A 19,792-nucleotide genomic window follows, 5' to 3' on the forward strand; every position below is an offset into this window, starting at 1 on the left:
CTTTAGCTAAACTCAGTTTGGTGGTTGTTAGATTGTTAAGCTTCTGTTAAGGTAAGCAAAGCTATACACGAGATCACAGATTAAGATTTTCTCTCTTGTCTGATTCTGCTTGTTCTAAACTGCTATCAGTATTAGAGGGAATACATATATCGAAAGAGGGTGCAGAGAGTGTAACTAACATCTGCACGTTAAGTTTATATATGTCTTGCAATATTACAGATTGCAGCAAGTGTAAATAACATCAGTCTTGAGTATCTTGGACATGTCACGTCAAGTTTAAGACAAAAAATATACAAATTTACAAAAAAATCATAGCCTAAAAATATTTAAGACTAAGTATAAAAAAACTTTAAGGTATAAAAAAACTATGATTATTTAAAAGTTGGCTCCTTAAGAGACTCCTTCAGGAAAAGAAAAGTTGAAAGAAATTTTAATTTTCATATTTAGTTCGGTATTTTCACGGCTTTAACTGGCGGGGAACACCATGAATAGACGGAGACAAGAGATCCAGAAGCCCTTCATTGGCACGACAATGAAATTGTTGAATGGGTTGACAGTTGCGCCAACAAATCTATAATTAGTTGCGAGAGGAAATTAGGATTCGGTGCAACTGAGATCAAATTGGACTGGCTCGTGGATTTTGTTTTGTTTTGTTTGATAAATGGATGGTATTGTGCAGGAAGAAATATTGTAGGGGTAAATATAATTACAGAGAAAAAAAGTCTCTTATGGTGGCCGATCATTCTTTTGGAAAAATAAATAATTATATCGTTTAGAAAGAAAGCTAAAGTTTATGTGGCGTAAGGAATATTGTATTGAAATTAAAACATATATAAGCTAAAGTCTATGTATAATTTGTACACATGAAATTAATTATGCAAGCAACATTAGTTTTCATTTGAAGAAAAGTATTGTCCTTATAGCCGACTTGACGTTTTCTCAAATAAGCACCTAATCGAGCATTTTCTTTTGAATTTTTAATAGATCTATAAAGAATTTATACACTAGTACCTTGTTATTTCATTTCAACTTAAATCAAACTAAATGCCTTAAGTAGCAAATATTTCAGGCAAGGCTCAACATCTATTTATTTTAGTTTTTATTTAGAAGAAATTACATTTATAATTTAGCGGTAAAGGGCATTGATCACAAGGATGAATACAAACACATGATGGATACATCAACAACATCTAGACAATAAGGTATCCCTCCAACCATATCCACAACCGGCCAAAGCACCTCCACCGCATAAAGTCAACAAACTTGGATAAACGAGGCACATCAACAACATAAATTAAAATTAAAACTAAACCCTCACAAAGAAAGACAACTAACTCATAATGAGTTGTTGCAACTTATTCCAACTCAGAAAAGTCAAACAAAAAGTTAAAACATGAAAAACAACTCGCACAACCACTATGGAGGAGCCATTGTACTTTATCCATCCTTGGGATTCAAATTTGATACACAAATTTGGTAGCCCTACCATTATTGTTCCCACATCTTCGGATTTTCTTCTTACTAATTGAGGATCTCTTAAGAAAACTTTTGAACCAGTGCGTCGAGAGTTTTGAGTGTCTTTCCAGTCCATTGTCGTAATCAATATAGTTGATACCAAATCGAACAGTATATCCTTCGCTCCATTCAAAGTTGTCTAGCAAAGACCATGCAAAGTATCCCTGCACATTAGCACCCTCCCTACAAACACCAAAAAAAAACATAATTGGTTTAATATAGTGATTAAATAACGAAATGTAAGAAGGCCAAAACATATATAGCCTCAAATAGTTTATTGACAAAAACTTACTTCATTGCTGCTTGGAGGTAACAGAGGTGGCGATAGTAGTAGTCAATTCTATTAGCATCATCAAGGGCTTGCTCAAGTGATAATTTGGGATTATTGAACTCATCCATGCCTGCAATATAATGTAGTATCAAATGCATACAATTTGTTTAACCAAAGAAAAAAAATGTACATTTAGTTTTAAGTTTAGAGTTTACTAACACTTCACTTTATTTTACACCATTATACATATATATGAAACATTGAAGATGCAATTAATTAATGTTTAAAAATATTAATTACCATTCTCAGTAATGTACATAATTGGATCATTATACTTTTCCTTTGTGTAGAGTACAAGATCGTAAAGTCCTTTTGGGTAAACATATAACCAGTCTGAAGCAGCCTGCAATCCCATTTGAAGATCAGTGAGACTTTTAGCACTTTATGTGTATATGGAAAACAAAAATATATGCATGTATAGCTATTAATTCTCAAAATCCCAATCACTTAAGCTAATAATTTATTGCGTACCCGTGGACCAATGGGGACCCCATTAAGATCAGCTGCTACAACATAAATGAATATGAATATTAGGATCTAATTATTAGGAAAACTACATTAATTTCTAGAAATTTTCAATTTGTACTCACTTGTAACATTAACATGAACATCTGTTAGGTAGCTTGGAGGTGTAGATACAGAATAATCCTTAGGATAAGCGCTTGCATATCTAGCGGAGTAGTAGTTTACTCCAATATAGTCATATGACCCACTCAGTGACTTGGATTGTTCATCCGTGAAATTCGGTAATCGTGCACCAAGAATAGATCGCATGGTCTGCGGGTAGTCACCTCTTGTCAATGGGTCCATAAACCTATGAAAATTCCAAACATGAACTTATAACATTATATAAAGTACCACTGGCTACCGAACTGAAGTTATAATTCATAAATAAATCATTTAAATGAGTTGATATATAAATTAATAATACACTTACCATCCATACATAAAATCCAAAGCTTGAAATGCAGCGTCTTTATCTTGTTGTGACTCCGAAGCGGGCTCAAACCAATGTGATACAACTGTTATTCCTATGACACCGTTTTGACATGCCTGCACAAGAATGATAAATATATATGTTATTTATTCTTTTATTTAGAGCCAAATAATAATATATATATATATTATTACAACCATTGTTTATCTCAATATAAAAAGTATTCCCACTTATGTTGTTACATAATAATACTAGTTACTCGTTGGACCCCAATGTTCTGGAGAAAAAAAAAAAAAAACTAATGAAAGTACCTGATATTTTTCCCTGTACAATTTTACAGCAGCTGCATGAGCAAGGAGTAGGTTGTGTGTTCACCAAATATGGTTCAATACCCGAATCTCCACCAAGGCATTTTGGGTTATACCAATCAGAGCATCGTCCTGGTGCATGGATCCCGATTGTGTAACCATGGTTACTAATGGTATATGGCTCATTAAGTGTGGTCCAATGCTTTACTCGATCACCAAATTCCTTATAACAAAGGTCTGCGTATGCTTTAAAGTCATCGCTGCATGTACACATTTAAAAATGTATTTATTGTATATAATAGTATTTATATAATTAAGTAATCAATATTATACAAAGGATGGAATTTGTCCACTTACACAATACGAGGGCTTAACAAACCACCATATTCGTCTACTAAGGCTTGGGGAACATCCCAGTGAAGAGTGTCACTAATGGCTCTATACCTATATATAGCATGACCAGTAAAAGAAAATTAAAAGTTTGATTAAACAACTGCAGGTACTGTTATATTAGGAGGATTTTATGAGATTGGGAGCTGTATCACCATTGCGTAGGAGTTCATTGGTGAGATTATTGTAGTATTCAATTCCCTTCTTGTTAATTCCACCACTTAGTGTTCCATCTAATAATAATTAAAACAAAACAAGAAAAATATAAGCCAATATCTATCATGAAATAGGAATTAAATTGAATAAAAGATGTTAAACATTAAAGCGATTGGTCGCAATAATATATGTGGATGCGGATGATCAACTTACTTGGTAACAATCTGGACCATGAGATAGAGAACCTATAAGCATCCAACCCCATATCCTTCATAATTGCCACATCTTCCTATAATGACACAAAAGATGTACATAATTATAAAAAAAGAAGCTAAAAATTAAGAATATCATCTTTAATGTCGTGTGTTATCAAATTCAAATATAGAAGGTCTACATAATACAAGTATGTGATTTTCAAACCTTATAACGGTGATATTGATCAATAGCAACATCTCCATTGCTACCATCAGTTATCTTTTCTGCAATTAATCAAATGTAATTTTAGTTATAAATAAAGATACAGAGTAATTTAGCTATCTAGATATTTAAATAGAGGAATGCTAGCAACCTTCACTCTAACCATCTTGCTTGGAACTTCTCACTTCTTCTCATGCGATGTATTATTCCTCTTAATTACATTTTTGAATGATACATTAATACATTAAAAATTCGAGTTTTATTTTCCATGATTACCCTTATTCCATTTTTTACAACTTTCTAACTATCTTCTTTGATCTAGGGGAGTTGTCAGATCTTTGCTGGGTAAGGTCATAGTTTCTACGCAGTTCCCACTGAGCACTTTGTAAGTGAAGAATAGCTAAATGAAATATACATTGTTTATAAAATGAAGTAACTGATCATCAATTTAGTCACCTAAAAAAAATAGAAAATTGTAGATTTGTTAACTAATTGATTGTTTGATTCAACAGACCTGGATGCTCATGGGTGAAGTTATCCCATACGCTTGGTCCTCTACCGTCTATGTTTGCAGCACCTTCTAACTGAAATGCACATACAGATATATATATAAAACACGATTTACAGAATGAAGATGCCAATATTCATAAATGAGACATGCTAGATGATCTGATATTGAAAACAAATTCAAGAGTAATATTAATTAAGCTCCCAGAATGCACTGACTTGGTAAGCTGCTGTAGCTGCGCCAAATGTGAACCCTGGAAAAAGAGTATCGAAATGGGTCCTGTTGAGAGTTGCACAAACAACGGGTGGATCTGTCCTGGCAGCATTGGTATTTGCCAATGCAAAGCCAAGGAGAAGCAGCACCACACACAAGAGCAAAGAGCGGAATTGCAATGCCATAACTGAGTGGAGGGTTTTTGATGATCGAGCTAGGTGTGCTCTTCCTGCTATATTGCATGGGGTTTATATAGAGGGAGTACGTAACTTCTACACGTGAAAATAATAATTCAAAAGCATTTTTATTTCTTTTTTGCTTTCTTTTTTGAAAAGCCAAGTGGGCTTTAAAGCTAAAGTACGGGGACAGACATAGAAAAGTTGAGACCTTCTTTTTTTTTCCTTTTTTCTGTACTACTGTACAGAAAAGCAATCCAAAGATTCCATTGGGACTACCTTCAGAGTCTGGTTTTGCTCCCGTGCCCTAACCTCTGGTTGTGGAAAGATAATCCAATTGCACCCTTCTCCATTAATGTTTTCTATCCTATCTCCATCAATTGGAGTATCTCCATCAATTGGCGTTAATTGCTCAAAACAAATTTCTCTCTCATGGAAACTCTTGCGAATCTTTATGGGCGAACTCTTCTTCATTTTGGTTCCTTAGAAAGTATTTCTCTCTCTCTCTCTCTCAACAAAAAAAAAAAAAAAACTATTTCTCTCTCATTGTTAATTGATCTTCCATGCAAAATAGAGCTAAGATTGTTGAGAGTGTGAATCTCACTCATTGCCAATTAATTTTGAGTTGAATACTCATGTTCTAATTGAGTATATCATAACGTATTATGATCAAGAACCATGATAAAATGACTAGTTTAATATAGGCCCCTACAATTTCTATTTCCTAGATACCATCCAATTAAAAATTGTTTCAATATTAGTCCCTGCAATAATATACAAAATGCAATAATGACTTAGTTGACCGTTTTTTAGGAATAAAATATACAATAAATTCAATTTTGAGCTTGATGATTAGGTAACTTGTCGAGTTGGATTCTAGTCAAGAAGAGATTGTGGAAAATAATGATAAAGGAAGAAAAGAAGAAGAAGAAGAAGAAGAAGAAGAAGGAAGTTGCTGGTTCGATGTTAGATTCTTTAGGGAATAATCAAGTATTGTTATATATTATTATTCTTCTTCTAAGTGTGAGGAAATTGGTAATCATCTTTGTAAATGAACTTGTAAATTAACACAAGTACGCAATAGTCTAAAGAAAGATTTAAGATTGTGGACTAAGAGGATATATACATCAAGGTATTAAGTTTTTTCTGAATTCGACACCCATGTTTTTTTGTTCTTTGTCCAACAGCCATTAGTTATAGTGCACCTTCTATAAAGATTTCATATATAATAAAATACAACGTCGTCTTTATATTTAACTCTCAGGATTATGAGAATGGTCTTGGCATTATTCTACGTTGTTTTGTTATACCATGTGATTATGTCATTCCACTCTAGTTCAAATCCCCATTAGCTTAGTTCGAACTCAAGTGCAACAAGATGGGCACTCTAATCTAGGGGGAGGAAAATCGATCTCGAGTGCTATAATGTGGGCACACTATCTTGGCCAACTAACCAACTCACATTTGCAAAAAGCAAAAGTTGCAAGGAAAGAAAAAATTTATAGAAGAAATAATTTTTAATGAATACATAAATTTCTCTCATAATTGTTGCATGAAAAACATGAGCATAAATGTACTATTTAAACATATAAACACACCCAAAACCCATCATTACACATACTCAAAACCCATTTATAAACACACCCAAAAAGTTGACTTTGTTGATTTTGGGTGTGTTTCTATGTTTAAATATGATAAATACATAAATTTGTTATTACCTACAAACTATTAATCATAGTTACTTTAATTTACATAGGGTTAATTTCAGTTTGGTATCCCGTAGGGTACAACTACGGGATACCTTAAGAGTAAAACTACGGAGTACCAAACTGAATATTAACCCATTTACATATGCCAAACTTTGAAAGGGTTGGTGAGGCTTAAGGGTGGTCAGAAAAATGCACTCAAAAACGGACGTGGCATAACTCTCAACGCGTCCTCTCACCTGTTAAGTGACTTGAACTACTTTCACTGTTGAATAGAAGTGGAAAAGAAAGTAGCTTTAAACCCCACGGCCAGACACACCCACACCCGCCTACTGCCCCACCTATTCTCCCAACCCTAAGCCCAATAAAGAGAGAAGGTGGATTCCGCTTTGTGATCGCATTCACATCACTTCTGTGCTTGACTTGAAACCGAGTCCAATTCTTGAGCTGGGTTAAATTTCTTTAAATTTTTTTTGCAAAGACTAAGATGTTGAACACAAAGTTTGGCCGCACTGCTTAATAAGTTAGAGGGATATAGTATTTATTCGCTTACTATTATTGATGAAATAAGAAAAGAAAAAAGGATTAATTTTTAGATACCTTATCAAAATTCGGATAAGGTGTCAATCTCTAAGGGCTAAAGTATGACAATGTAAAGATGAAAATGTTCCACATTGGAAAGTTAATAAATTTAGTAATGGCTTTTGAAGAGTTGAAGTACTCTCCCTTTTGCCAATTGGTTTTGGAGTAAACTTCAACTTCCTTCATGATATCAGAGCGCGTTTGTCCACGTGTGAAACCTCAACTTGTGCTTAGTTGTAGCGATTGTCCTTAAATAATCCTCAATCACATTTTCGTCCTCCAATTTCTATCGTGCTTAAATTGGGGTTCTCGTTGCATAGCATGTATTCTCAATACTTCCTCTTCCCAGTAGCCTGACTTACTTTTAATAGAGTCGTGTGCAAGTAATAGAAAGAAGATTTAGCCCCATACTACGAACCAGCTATCCTGCTCTACACCTACCCATCATCTCACAGGTACCCCAAAAGTCATCAGACGACCAAAAAAAAGTTGTGTGTTTGCTCTGTGATGCCAGCTTTTTTTTTTTGTTGGGTGGGGGGCTGTTGGTGGGGGTGGTGTTAAAGGGTAAAAGAGAGTAGATTCGGATTCTTATTAATATTATGGCTTTTGACCCCAACATCAAGAGAGGGGGTTTTAAAAAATTTCAAAAGTTCATTCATCTACTGAGAATTTTCTTTCATACCGATGATTAGACGAATTGAAAAAAACTACGTTGAAGAAAAATTATGGGCGCAATGTTTAAGAAGTTAGTATAAAAGCTGCTATGTTGTTACATGTGCTTCAAATATTGAATGCTCTAGGTTTGTAAAAGAGGCCATAGTATTTATTCGCTTACTATTATAGATGAAATAAAAAGAAAGAAAGCTGATTACTTTTTAGATATCTTCAAGTTTATTAGAATTCTGATTAGGGGTCAATCACCAAGGGCCAAGAACCTTCACATAGATAGTTTAACAAGTCGAACAGTTGAACCTGTCATTGTATAAAGATAGACTCCCGTTACGAACCTTACTAGTCTCTTTGCATGAGAATTCTTTTTCTTCACGCAGGCTTTCCACGACTTAAAAGATTGCCATGGCGAAAGACTTATTCTATAAAGCACTGGAGCCAAACAAAACTGATGCAGCGAGTTTAGCAAATACATACATAGACCATTGGGATCACGTTCATGCATGAGGAAAGTCTTAATAACCTATATCAAATAAGTGTCTCTTCATATGTGGGAGTTATCTAAGTTCATGAATAAAGTTATGGAGAGTCTTTTCATCTTTGTGAATTATAGGGAGGTTTAATGTGAAGTTATCATTAAGAGGGAAGTTGGGATAGGAAGGGTTTAGGAGAGTTATGAGGAGTTATCTCATCTTGAGTAAGAGACCTATAAATAATACATGAAATTGTAAGAAAAGGGCAGTTGATGTTTGTTATTGAATGGAGATTGAGAGTTTTCTCTCATTTCTTTACTCTTTTCCTGAGTATTCTCAGAATTAACATATTAGAGTTTAGTTACAGGTATTCTTAAATCAACGGAGTTAAGTTTGCTTGAAATGATCTTTTGTTCTTGTACCGCTGCATCAGTTGGTATCATAGCGGGATTCTGTTGCAAAACTGAAATCTTGGGGAGGATTTGTGCGCCAGTTGTGTAGTTAGTTAAATCTACATTAGCTGTTATCAGAAATGGTTAGTGGTGATCATACATTTGATCATTTATTACATTTGGATCTTTGTCCAGTATTTGATCGATGTTCGGATGGTTCTTGCGAGATTTGTTGTGATTATTATTTTACAGTTGAGAAGATTTTTGACACAAAATTGAAACATATGGATTGCATTGAAGAAGTTGTGGAAAATTATGTCAACCTTCATATTGCAATTGTCGATGATTCCATCGCTTTACTCAACTCTCATGATACTTTCGAAGTTGTTGAATATATTGATTTCATGATGGTTGATAATTTCTATCATCATATAGCAACCACTTTGGTTGATACCATAATTCAAAATATTTGGATTAAGAGATTGGCCATGGAGAATTTACACAATTGGAAAATATTCAAATATTCAAAATATTTATTTTTTGGAGTGGCAGGAGATTTCAGTTTGAAGACCAACAATAAATGAACATGATTTTAATCCAAGAAGGCATAAATTCGAGAGAGAATTTTTGTCAACCCAGAGAGGATGATGCAACGAGTTTAGCAAATACATACATGGATCATTGGGATCACGTTCACGCATGAGGAAAGTCTTAATAACCTATAACAAATAAGTGTCTTTTGGTATGTGGGAGTTATCTAGGTTCATGAATAAAGTTATGGAGAGTCTTTTCATCTTTGTGAATTATATGGAGGTTTAATATGAAGTTATCATTAAGAGGGAAGTTGGGATAGGAAGGGTTTAGGAGAGTTATTATCTCATCTTGAGCAAGAGGGCACCTATAAATAATGCATGAAATTGTAAGAAATGGGCAAGTTGATGTTTGTTATTGAATGAAGATCGAGAGTTTTCTCTCATCTCTTTACTCTTTCCTTGGGTATTCTCAGAATTAACAAATTAGAGTTTAGTTCCGAGTATACTTAGAATCAACGGAGTTAAGTTTAATCGAAATTATCTTTTGTTCTTGTTCCGCTACATAAAAAATAGCATGACTATAAAAGCAAGGGATATTTGTAGAAATGTCACCTAAACTTATACATTAAATACCCTTCAAAATGGATGGAAAATTAGATTATGTTAAAGTCGGTGACAAATCATGAATTTTGAAAACTTAAGATGACATTTCGCTTAAATTTTTCTTTAAGGTGACAAATTGAAACTGATATATAAGTTCATGTGACATTTCTGCAAAAATCTCTAAAAGCAATAAAAACATGAACTATCATCTGATCAGTAGATCAAGGCTAATGCCATAAACTATCATCTTCAAGGGGCTAGTAACTACAATATTGTCCTTAAAGGCTTATTAATAAGGGTTTAATTGTAGCAATTGTCTTTAAATTATACCCCAATCACTATCGTCCTTAAATTAGGGCTATATGATTGCATAGCATGTATTCTCAACACGTCATCTTCCCAATAGCGTAACTTACTTTTAATTGAATCATGTTCAAGTAATAGAAATCAGATTTAGCCCCATATATACCACCGCCAGCCACATACCCACATGTCCACCTATCCAGCCCCATACTCACATGTCCTCTCACAGATACCCGCCAAGTCATCTAACGACCAAAAAAATTTGTGTTATCACTAGGGCTGGACTCGGTTTGGATTGGTTTGATTTTAAGTCCAATTCAGACATCGAATTCATAAGCCTCAGTTTGGCTATTTTGGAACCCATATAATCAGTGAAACCGAACAACCCAGTTAATCGGAGTTTATGGTTTGGTTTGGTTCAATTGCAGGTTTAGGCCAAAGCAGAGGCAGAAGGGAGAGATGACGACTGACAGAGAGAAGAAGAAGGAAAAAGAAAACAAAACAGAGAGAGAGAGAGATGGAGAAAAGAAGAAGAAAAAAAGAAAGAAATAGGAAGAGACGGACACAGATGGAGAGATGAAGAAGAAGAAGAAAAAAGAAACCCCTACCTATATATCCCAGCCAGCCTAGTCTCGAATTGTTTTAATTGCAGAGACAGCTGCAAGAAGATGATGCGAAGAAGATGGGTTCAGCGAACAAGAAGTAGTAAACACTAACACAGGTCCCACTAAACAATAACAACAAGATAGGTCCCACTAAACAGGGACATTGCATGGGTCATATCAGGGAAGCCCCACACATTTTCTTTCATGCGTTCATTTTTATTATTTTTATTGTTTTGTGGGAATCCATGTCGTATCTATCCCTCTTGTAACTTCAGCTTTAGTACTTCTATTTTCTTCGATTTATCTTTGTGTTGGGGGAAAACAATGAGAATCGAGAGATTTCAGGATTTAACTAGTACATACCAGTACATATAATATATCTAACTAATAGAACTAATGTGTTAATTCAATAATAATTTATATAAATTGTTTATACATATCTCACTAAGCAACTAAAAGCAACTCTGAGCGAAAGAGTTAGCCCACATTAGAATATTACTGAAGTGAATACCCCCACCTATAAAAGGAGACCACTCTCTACTTATGTTAGGATCCCTAAGTTGGGACTTGATCTTTAGTTATGGACTTCTCCTTTATTCTCTTTATATTTGGGCCCAACCTCTAGTACAAATTTAAATACACATTATTATAAAAATGAAAATATACTTCTCCTGGACGTGGTCCATTCATTAATGGTGAATCACGTATATTTTGTCTTATGTTATATTTATTGCTTACCCAAATCTTCACACACATGATTAAAGGTCCTCACCTTCACCCATCATCCATCACACCTCATCTCTAAATTAGACTCAATCTTGACCGTCCATTTTGAAGCATCAACATAAATTAATAAAATTTATTATTTTAATTATCATATTATTTCCGTACCAGATAGGAAAAATTAACTTAAAAGTTAGCCCTAGTAAATTTTAAATTCTGAGTCCGTACCTAATTACAGGCATTCTTCTCTATTGATATTAGGTTATACTCTTGTAACCGAAAAAGATATTAGGTTATACTCTAATTCCATGACAGATTGATCATATTTGTATCCGTGACTTGGGCGACTTTTAATTGAGTCAGGTCCAATGAAAGGAAATTAAGATTTAAAAATGAAAAAAGTAGTAGCTAAAGCCATACCCACATCCACATGCACTCTCACGAGGAGCCCCAATCCCCCGCCTATCATCTCCCCATACCCACACGTCCTCTCACCGTGACCCCCCACCCCAAAAGTCATCAGACGACCAAAATAAAGAAGCTGTGTTTATGTTTGAATGAAGCCATTTTGCATTTATAAACCCACTTAATTAAAACCCATATTTGATAAGTCTACGTTACTCCATTTTTCTTAACCCAATGGGCTTCGATCATGTTGGTTCACAAGTCCAAGTCACACTGACCCAACACACAATTCTTACATTTCATGAGTCATTCTATCGGGCCTTATAGGTCATATCTCTTAATCATTGAATCAAATTAATCAATTTCATCTAACATTTAAGAGATAGAACCTTATCCCCCCTCAATAGAATTCTGACTCATTTCATCATTGGTGATAAATTTTGTATCCTCAAGGTCAAAACATTTGCTTTGTTATTTCAACCAAAAAAAAAACAAAAGTACCTTGTCCCGTGAAGCTGTGAAAGGATCATTAATTTTATACAAATTTATAAATAAACCCAATCCTAGACATGTATTTATAAAAAAACCCAAGCACTATTTAAACATAGAAACACACCCAAAATCAACCCCTAAGTCAACTTTTTGGGTGTGTTTATAAATGGGTTTTGAGTGTGTGTAATGATGGGTTTTGGGTGTGTTTATATGTTTAAATAGTGCTTGGGTTTTTTTATAATTTCAACTCCCATTTTGGGTGTTTTAGTGAAACTCCCTTAATTTTATTGTCCTTTTCAGAGTAGGCAATTTTTATTTTCTTTCTAATAGCAAGCTGTCCATTTTCCTTTCTGCACAAATAAATAGTTGCGCGGAAAGCTCAACCTATGAAGGACCTGCCTGCAATTGATAAACAGTAAAACTAACTTTTCAAGGGTTCCAGTTTTGAAGGTGATGACCCAAATGGACCTCCAATTGGTAAAAAAAAATAATTAAATAAGGGATTGGCTTAAATAATCGAACTAGTGGTTTTAATTAATTTATTTTTTTCCTGCACAAGCCTTTGAGACATGGTGCATTTTATTAGATGGAAAATAGTTCAAACAGAGATATGCACCCAGCTTGAATAGGAAGCTCAAATCTCACTCCAAAATCTCCCACATAGGCTAAAAATATAAGACTGTCCAAACTGTAAACAATTGTCATCAGACATCCAACATTGCTCGGAGTCATAAATAGCCATGTACACAGACTAGCTTCACAGCCCAGCCTCTTCAGATGGGGGAGGCTGAGGGAAAATTACACAGCAGAAACAACCTATTTTTATTTTCCTCCTTTCCTGGGTTATAACATTATTCTTTACTAACAGGCTTCAATTCAATGACAACTAATAAAATGAATCAGGATTATCACTAGAATCAGTACATCGGTTCAAAATATAAAATTCACTCGTTAAATCGTATGTGTTACCCTCTTGCGTAGCCATACAACACTACTTGAAACCAATGTGAGGTTCTATTCGACGTTTTCAAGCCAGTGCAAAACCTTTAACAAGGATTCCGAAAGTAATCCTTTGGTCTCCTAGTAAACAAATCAGGCTCTTATAACATGCATTGCACACCTTAAACTATTTGACATAAAAATGAAGCATGCATCAATTGTGTGCTTCAGCATATCAGCTTTTAGAGTACAAAAGTCCACAATCATATCAGTCAAAACACCCCAGATCATTTTGCACAAGTGCATGGGTTAGGCACCCTCAAGCATCTCAATTCTCATGAATCAAGTTCTACTTGGTATTATTGCAATGTTATCGGCTTAGTTACTGATTTGTAAAATTTATATACTATAACGTTTCTACATTTTGTTAACAAAACTTAAAACACCAAGTACAGATCAAATTCCCCTGCTAACAAACAAACATATAATAGACACAGAAAAGTACTACTTCTAAAGCAAAGTAGAAATCCGAAGTTCAACTCCAAGTACTGATTAAGAGTTCCCAGCCAAAAATCTTAAACAGACTGGCCAAGCACAGGTCCAAACACAACCATGAATTCTCTAGGCTAAAACAGAGTCTAAACAACGACCTTGACTTCAGTTGGTTATTCACTCAATCCTTTTCCATCCATTCTTAGTTGTTTATAGTTCTAAAAGTCTTCGGCTTTCAACACCATCAACATACAGAATACGTTCTTCTCAATTCGTTAAAACCGTTTCAAAGAAGATAAGAGTAAATGTTACAAAATTCTGTCAATAATTTTAGATATCAATATAGAAATTATATGCCATGTATTAATCACCACGCTCTTATCTATAACCTCACCTCAACGCTCACAAAGAACAATATACCTCCAAATCTATAGCAAAAGATCTGGCCCTAACTAGCCGGTGGAAACTCATAGCTAGTCTTCCAATCTAAAAAATCTTGTGCATCAAGTGTCTTAAACTTAGTTTTGTTTATCTTTAATTCTTTCTTTTCCATAATGTACTTCTGTTGAGATTTTTAAAAGCGAATAAACTTTCCAGTAAAAAACCATTCAACCTATTAAAGCTTCAGAATACCAATTTTTTTATTTTCTCAATTTTGATTTGATAAAGGGGCCTCTCATAAATATTTTCCTGTAAAAATTGCTTTCTGACTTAAATAAGAGACTCACAGAACAAGGTAATATATGGCACTAAAATCTCCAACTATCTACACAAATAAAGAAAGCAAAGTTCACTAACTGAACAAACATATTTATATATTGTATATTTAGAAAGTGTTTGAATTCTTAATTATTTATCTTCCATTCAATGCTTCTAATGAGCCTTTTAGGAAGTAAATGAAGTTTACTTTAAATGAAAATAAACAAGTTTGTTTACATAACTAAGCATAAATCTTTCATAGACTAACTAAGAAGTCAAAGATCCAGTAACCTAGAAAAAGTGTGCTTAAGTACCCACACAAAATGTAGTGCATGCATGCATGCGGATACATGTTTGAGGTGTGAAGTCTGGAGACAGACAAAAGTCATTGATGCAAAGACCAACTATCGACCAGTGAAGGACACAAAAGCTTAGCTAAGTATGAAGGATTGTAACATGCCACAAGTTTAAATGTTACTCTGAAATCCAAGTTATATAAGACATCAGAAGTAAATGAATTTCTTTGCAGAAGTAAGCTTAAAATCTTTACAGACTAGCAAAGAAGGCATAGATCCAGTCTAAATCTAGAAAATGTGTGTCTAACCATGCACACAAGATCGCATGCATGCACAAGTTCGAGGTGTGAAGTCTGGAGACAGACAAAAAGTGATTGATGCAAGCCCAACTTGTAACATGTCACAAGGTTAAATGGTAGTCTGACAATCCAAGAACAAGTTATATATGACACCAGAAAATAATAATTTAAAACCAAAATAAATAAGGAGAAGATGAACTCTCTTTGAGTAATACCTTGAAAAAAGTTCTAAAACAGAAGCAAGAATTTGATAATTAGGGGGAAGTGAAAAGGTAATCTACTCAGAACTGTTACTCGTACAGAGCATAATACAAACCTTTTAGTTAAATTACCTAATATAAATCTAAATGTTATCTCATTAATTGCAAAAAAATACAGATAATACTGTGAAGATAGCAACTGGTTAAAGCCTTAAATACGTTCTGCAAATTATACAGTGCAAAGAAATAAATAGTCAAAATTTAAAATATCATAGCACCATGGAAAACTACATCCATCAGAATGCATTCCAAATTTCACAATTCAAATCAAAAAAGGAATTATGATACGAAATTACCGAAGAAAGAACAATTAACCAGAAAAAGAAGAAAAAACTAGAGATTTACTAGGTCTCACTTCCTGTCCCGAGATGTTTCTGGCATTGTGGAAAGGAAGAAACCAGTGCAACAGGTTACCATACTCTCACTTGCATTCAACACCGGCTTCAGCAGCTCGACGGGGCTTGTTTTTCCGTCTGCTCCCATTATGCCGAAATCCATTAGACTTAGTTGAGTCATCAGTGCTTGATCGTGTCCCAATACCATTTTCCTCCTTAACCGAATCTGACTTCTCCTTCACCTGTGAGTACCGCTTCCTCTTCTTACCATTCTCTGCCACAGAGGGGCTTTTGATCTCCTTGCTTGCAATACCAGCCTTTCCATTCTCACTGTCATCTGCCTCTATTTTCTCAGTTTCTTCTTCATCAATCTCATCTTTTAAGGGTTTTTGAGGCCTTCCCCTTCTCTTTTGTGCAGGTATTTTTTCTTCCTCACCACTTCCAGGATCGTCATGATTGGTGACAGTCAACCTCTTTCCCTTTCCTCTACCTCTACCCATAATCTCAAAACTCCACAGAAGAAAAGTTCATGCAATAAAATATTTCTGCTCCAGAAAGAACACATAAAAGATGTCATTTTCATGTATAGGTACTTATAAGTATAATTTAGAATTGACAAAGAAATTCATTCCCACTAATATCCAGTAAAACAGAAGGATAATACAACTTAAAAGGAATCTTATAAGTAAAGATGTGGTGTCTTCTCAAAAGATATACAGATCCCATAATTGATTTTACGTAACATACCAACCAACTAAATAGCGAGACAGAGTATATAAGGGCGAACCAATAGCATATCAAATCAATGCTGATTCAAGTAAATATATTAAACAGCTACTAGGCAGCAACCACTTCTTCCCATAACCAATGAACTCCGAAACGTAAAGATAGCTCATAATTTAATTATCACAAGAAAAAATTTAGGAGTTCACAATTGGAGTCTCTTTCTTCTCTCTCTCCCTCATCAATACAGAAACCCCAGTTTCACCATTTTTTATCCCCATTAAAAAGCCACATCTCCTACCCACGTTTGGGTTCTGTTTTTGGACAAATATTTGATAAAGCATCCTATGATGAAACATCATATTAAGCATTCTTTTAATTGTCAAGTGAAAACAAAGAAGATCATCACTCTAGGTCCCATAACCCAATTGTTCTGACTCCAAACGATGGTATTCTCAACATGATAAAGCTAAAGATAAGTAGCCTCAGTTGGGTAAAAAAACAAATTTCCATAAGTCCCCCAACCAAGGAAACCTCTAAGATTCGGAGCAGTCTTTTGTTTTTGTACAGCAAGAAAATTAGGCATTGAGGTAAGTTACATGTCAAAACCCCCCGTAACAGAGCTTCTGTGATTTCAGCCAAATATTTGAAGTTTGTATCGCTCTATATAGGATCTTATACGCCTGGAGACCGATTTAAAAGATGAACAACTAGTACAAAGATTCAGGATTTTCAGCCAACAAAGTCGAAATTCTTATGGGTTTACTCTCAACAGTGAAAACACATCAAAATTAATCATAAGAGAACTGGATGGAAAGCCACATCTCCACAAAGACCCGAACTTTGGAATGAAAGTAAGAAACTTTACTATCTGGAAAATCACAGAACTAGAAATCCCAAAAGAGCAACAGAAGAAAAGAAAAAAAAAATGTAACTTCCAAAAACCTAAACAAGCAAGATCCATCAGACAGCATGAACACCACATATAATGAACTTGATAGAACTGAGCTGACCATCAAAATCATTTCTTTTATCTTATGGCCAGCATCAAAATCATTTCAATTAGCTTCAAACTCCAAATCCCAAAGCCATCAAAAATAGAAAGTAATAAAACAGACAATGAAACGCTTATTCCAATCAGAAAATGTAAAGAAGGAGAGGAGAGATATGACACTGACCTGGTGTGAGAAAACTGTTAGGTGCATCTTCAACAAAAAACCATCACTTGCAATCTATTCAAGTACTCATATGAGACTCAGAAAAGACCAATAATGATATGGGTTTTCCTCAGTCAGTGGATTTGAAGTTCAAGCCGTTCAAAAACTGAAGATTTTAATCGCAAAAACTATGATCTGAAAGAGAAATATTGGAAACCCAGATCAAGAAACTTTGAGATTCGAAGAGATTAAGGATTGGCATGTGAGGCACAGCAAGTGTTGCAACCCAAGAAACTGGCCAAACTGAAACACGAAGAGAGAGAGCTGAGAAGGGTGAAGAGATATTTGTTGATTGGCTCTGTAGTCCGCGACTCTGTAAACTGTGATGAGTTCGTATGTAATATGTGTGTAAGTGTATGTACGCGTAAGAAACTTAAGAAAACAAGGTCATTTTGGTAACTGAAATATATGCTTTGCTTTACCATACGACGAGTTGCTTCTTAAACTTAGGTTCAAAAGTCATATGCTTAACATCACACACTGTTTTCCCAAACCAAAAATATATACATGTCTTGTACTGTATGTCTGTCAATCTGTGTGCTTCACAGTTCACGCTGGAAAAAATGTCAACAAAATGTGCATATTTGATGGCTTTTTGTCTCCACCAGTGTAACCTACTAATTTACCATTTATTTTCTATCAGCAAAGAGGGAAAATAAAAATGAAACATAATCAACCCTTTATTTAGAAGACTATGAACTATTTATGGGATTAAGATTTATTTTATTTTATTTTTATTTTTTCATTTTTTGGCTAGAAAAGCAACGAGTTTTTGATTGTTTGAAGTGAAATTGTGATAGCTAGAGTTGAAAATTACTAAAATATTCCTAAATTACATTGCTTCTCAGATATTAGCCAGCTTCGAGGATTGAGAGGTTGGTAATTGTTGAGAAGATTTCAAATTAAAAAGATCAAGTAAACAAAAGATGAATGGTTAAAACATTGGATTTGAAGATGAATATTGTGGTTTAGTGAGCTAACATTTTGCTTGTATTTGTTCTTTTGTGTACGTTTTAGTAAGATCATAGAAAGAAAGAGAGGTGGTCTTCTAACCAACCTTATCTACTCAACTAAATTTGCCAAGCCATATCCCTAATTCTATGCCTTCAACTTTGTTTTCAACAGCCACTTTTTTTTTTTCAAAGCAATTTTTTGAGGCCTTCAGACTTCCATGATACGGGAATAACACTATTTCTCTATTCCTAGCCAATAAAACTATGACACGTATGATAATATTTCAATATGACATGACATTATTGGTTGGAATTGCAAAACAGTTCTATCCCAATTGCAACTAAGTTTTTCTACGAAGAGTTAGAGCCAAAGAGAAGCCCGTAGAAAAAGGATAACAACGGCTCCCAATAGATAGGGACCATCTTTAAAGGGCACTACTTTACCATTTAAGGTATCGTACCCCATATGCTTCTTTTTGTGAAGCTTCTGTGAACTAAGACGATGACACTGAATTGGCCGACAAAACTGGATCAAAGCTGTGATATATCTTTCCAAATGACTCAGAATAAAAGCAAATTTATATTCTTATTTGAAATTGCAATAATCTGTATATATGTATTTAATAGACTTTTTTAATTTTGAAGTTTTATTTATTTTTATTCATATAAATTTTTATTTAGAGTATTGCTTTACATATTTTTCATTTTAAAATGAAACTAGTTTGTGTTTTGAAACTTTGTCTTAAATAAAGGCCATTTATTCCAAGTAGTGAAGAAGATCATACTTTTCTTGATTCTGAACCGAAATAACTTGTCCTGCATAAGCCAACCAACAAAAAAGAAAATACCAAAATTGATGGGATATATTAATGGATGACAGCCAGCTGCATCTATGGCAGTCCTTTAGTTCAATTTTGTCCAAAATCTGGATAAGAACCCACGCTTTACATTCAAATAAAGATGATGGCAATAATAATCGTCCTTAATTATGTTTTTTTTTTCCTAGTATTTTTCAAAGGAGGTTGAAGTTATATCTGTCTTTTGACTTTCTTGCTTACCCATTTGTTTTCTGCACCATATGGAAAGAGCTCAAGGTAGACTATAAGAACAAAGCATATGTCTTGAAATATACACTTTGATTA

General features: G+C 34.3%; 1 protein-coding gene and 1 pseudogene across 2 annotated transcripts; both read right to left on the bottom strand.

Moving 5' to 3' along the window:
• Positions 1 to 1,063: 1,063 nt before the first annotated feature.
• LOC103341808 (beta-glucosidase 12-like) lies at positions 1,064 to 4,997 on the bottom strand (annotated as a pseudogene). Its single transcript, XR_016126049.1, has 13 exons — positions 4,781 to 4,997; positions 4,569 to 4,638; positions 4,058 to 4,116; positions 3,851 to 3,926; positions 3,637 to 3,714; positions 3,449 to 3,535; positions 3,095 to 3,351; positions 2,784 to 2,899; positions 2,437 to 2,660; positions 2,318 to 2,352; positions 2,087 to 2,189; positions 1,808 to 1,916; positions 1,064 to 1,698 (listed from the first exon to the last, which is right to left on the bottom strand). The product of XR_016126049.1 is annotated as a beta-glucosidase 12-like (transcript).
• A 10,616-nt stretch (positions 4,998 to 15,613) lies between these two features.
• LOC103341807 (uncharacterized) lies at positions 15,614 to 17,799 on the bottom strand. Its single transcript, XM_008245360.3, has 2 exons — positions 17,659 to 17,799; positions 15,614 to 16,302 (listed from the first exon to the last, which is right to left on the bottom strand). The coding sequence occupies exon 2, from the start codon at positions 16,255 to 16,257 to the stop codon at positions 15,844 to 15,846; it is 414 nt and encodes a 137-aa protein (XP_008243582.2). The 5' UTR covers positions 16,258 to 16,302; positions 17,659 to 17,799; the 3' UTR covers positions 15,614 to 15,843.
• Between the last annotated feature and the right edge of the window lie 1,993 nt (positions 17,800 to 19,792).

The sequence above is a fragment of the Prunus mume genome, linkage group LG1, assembly GCF_029339155.1.
Source record: "Prunus mume cultivar Tortuosa linkage group LG1, ASM2933915v1, whole genome shotgun sequence".
NCBI lineage: Eukaryota > Viridiplantae > Streptophyta > Magnoliopsida > Rosales > Rosaceae > Prunus > Prunus mume.

Bases quoted from the DNA above. Each gene is read 5' to 3' on its own strand.
- LOC103341807 (XM_008245360.3), bottom strand. From the start codon at position 16,257: ATGGGTAGAGGTAGAGGAAAGGGAAAGAGGTTGACTGTCACCAATCAT.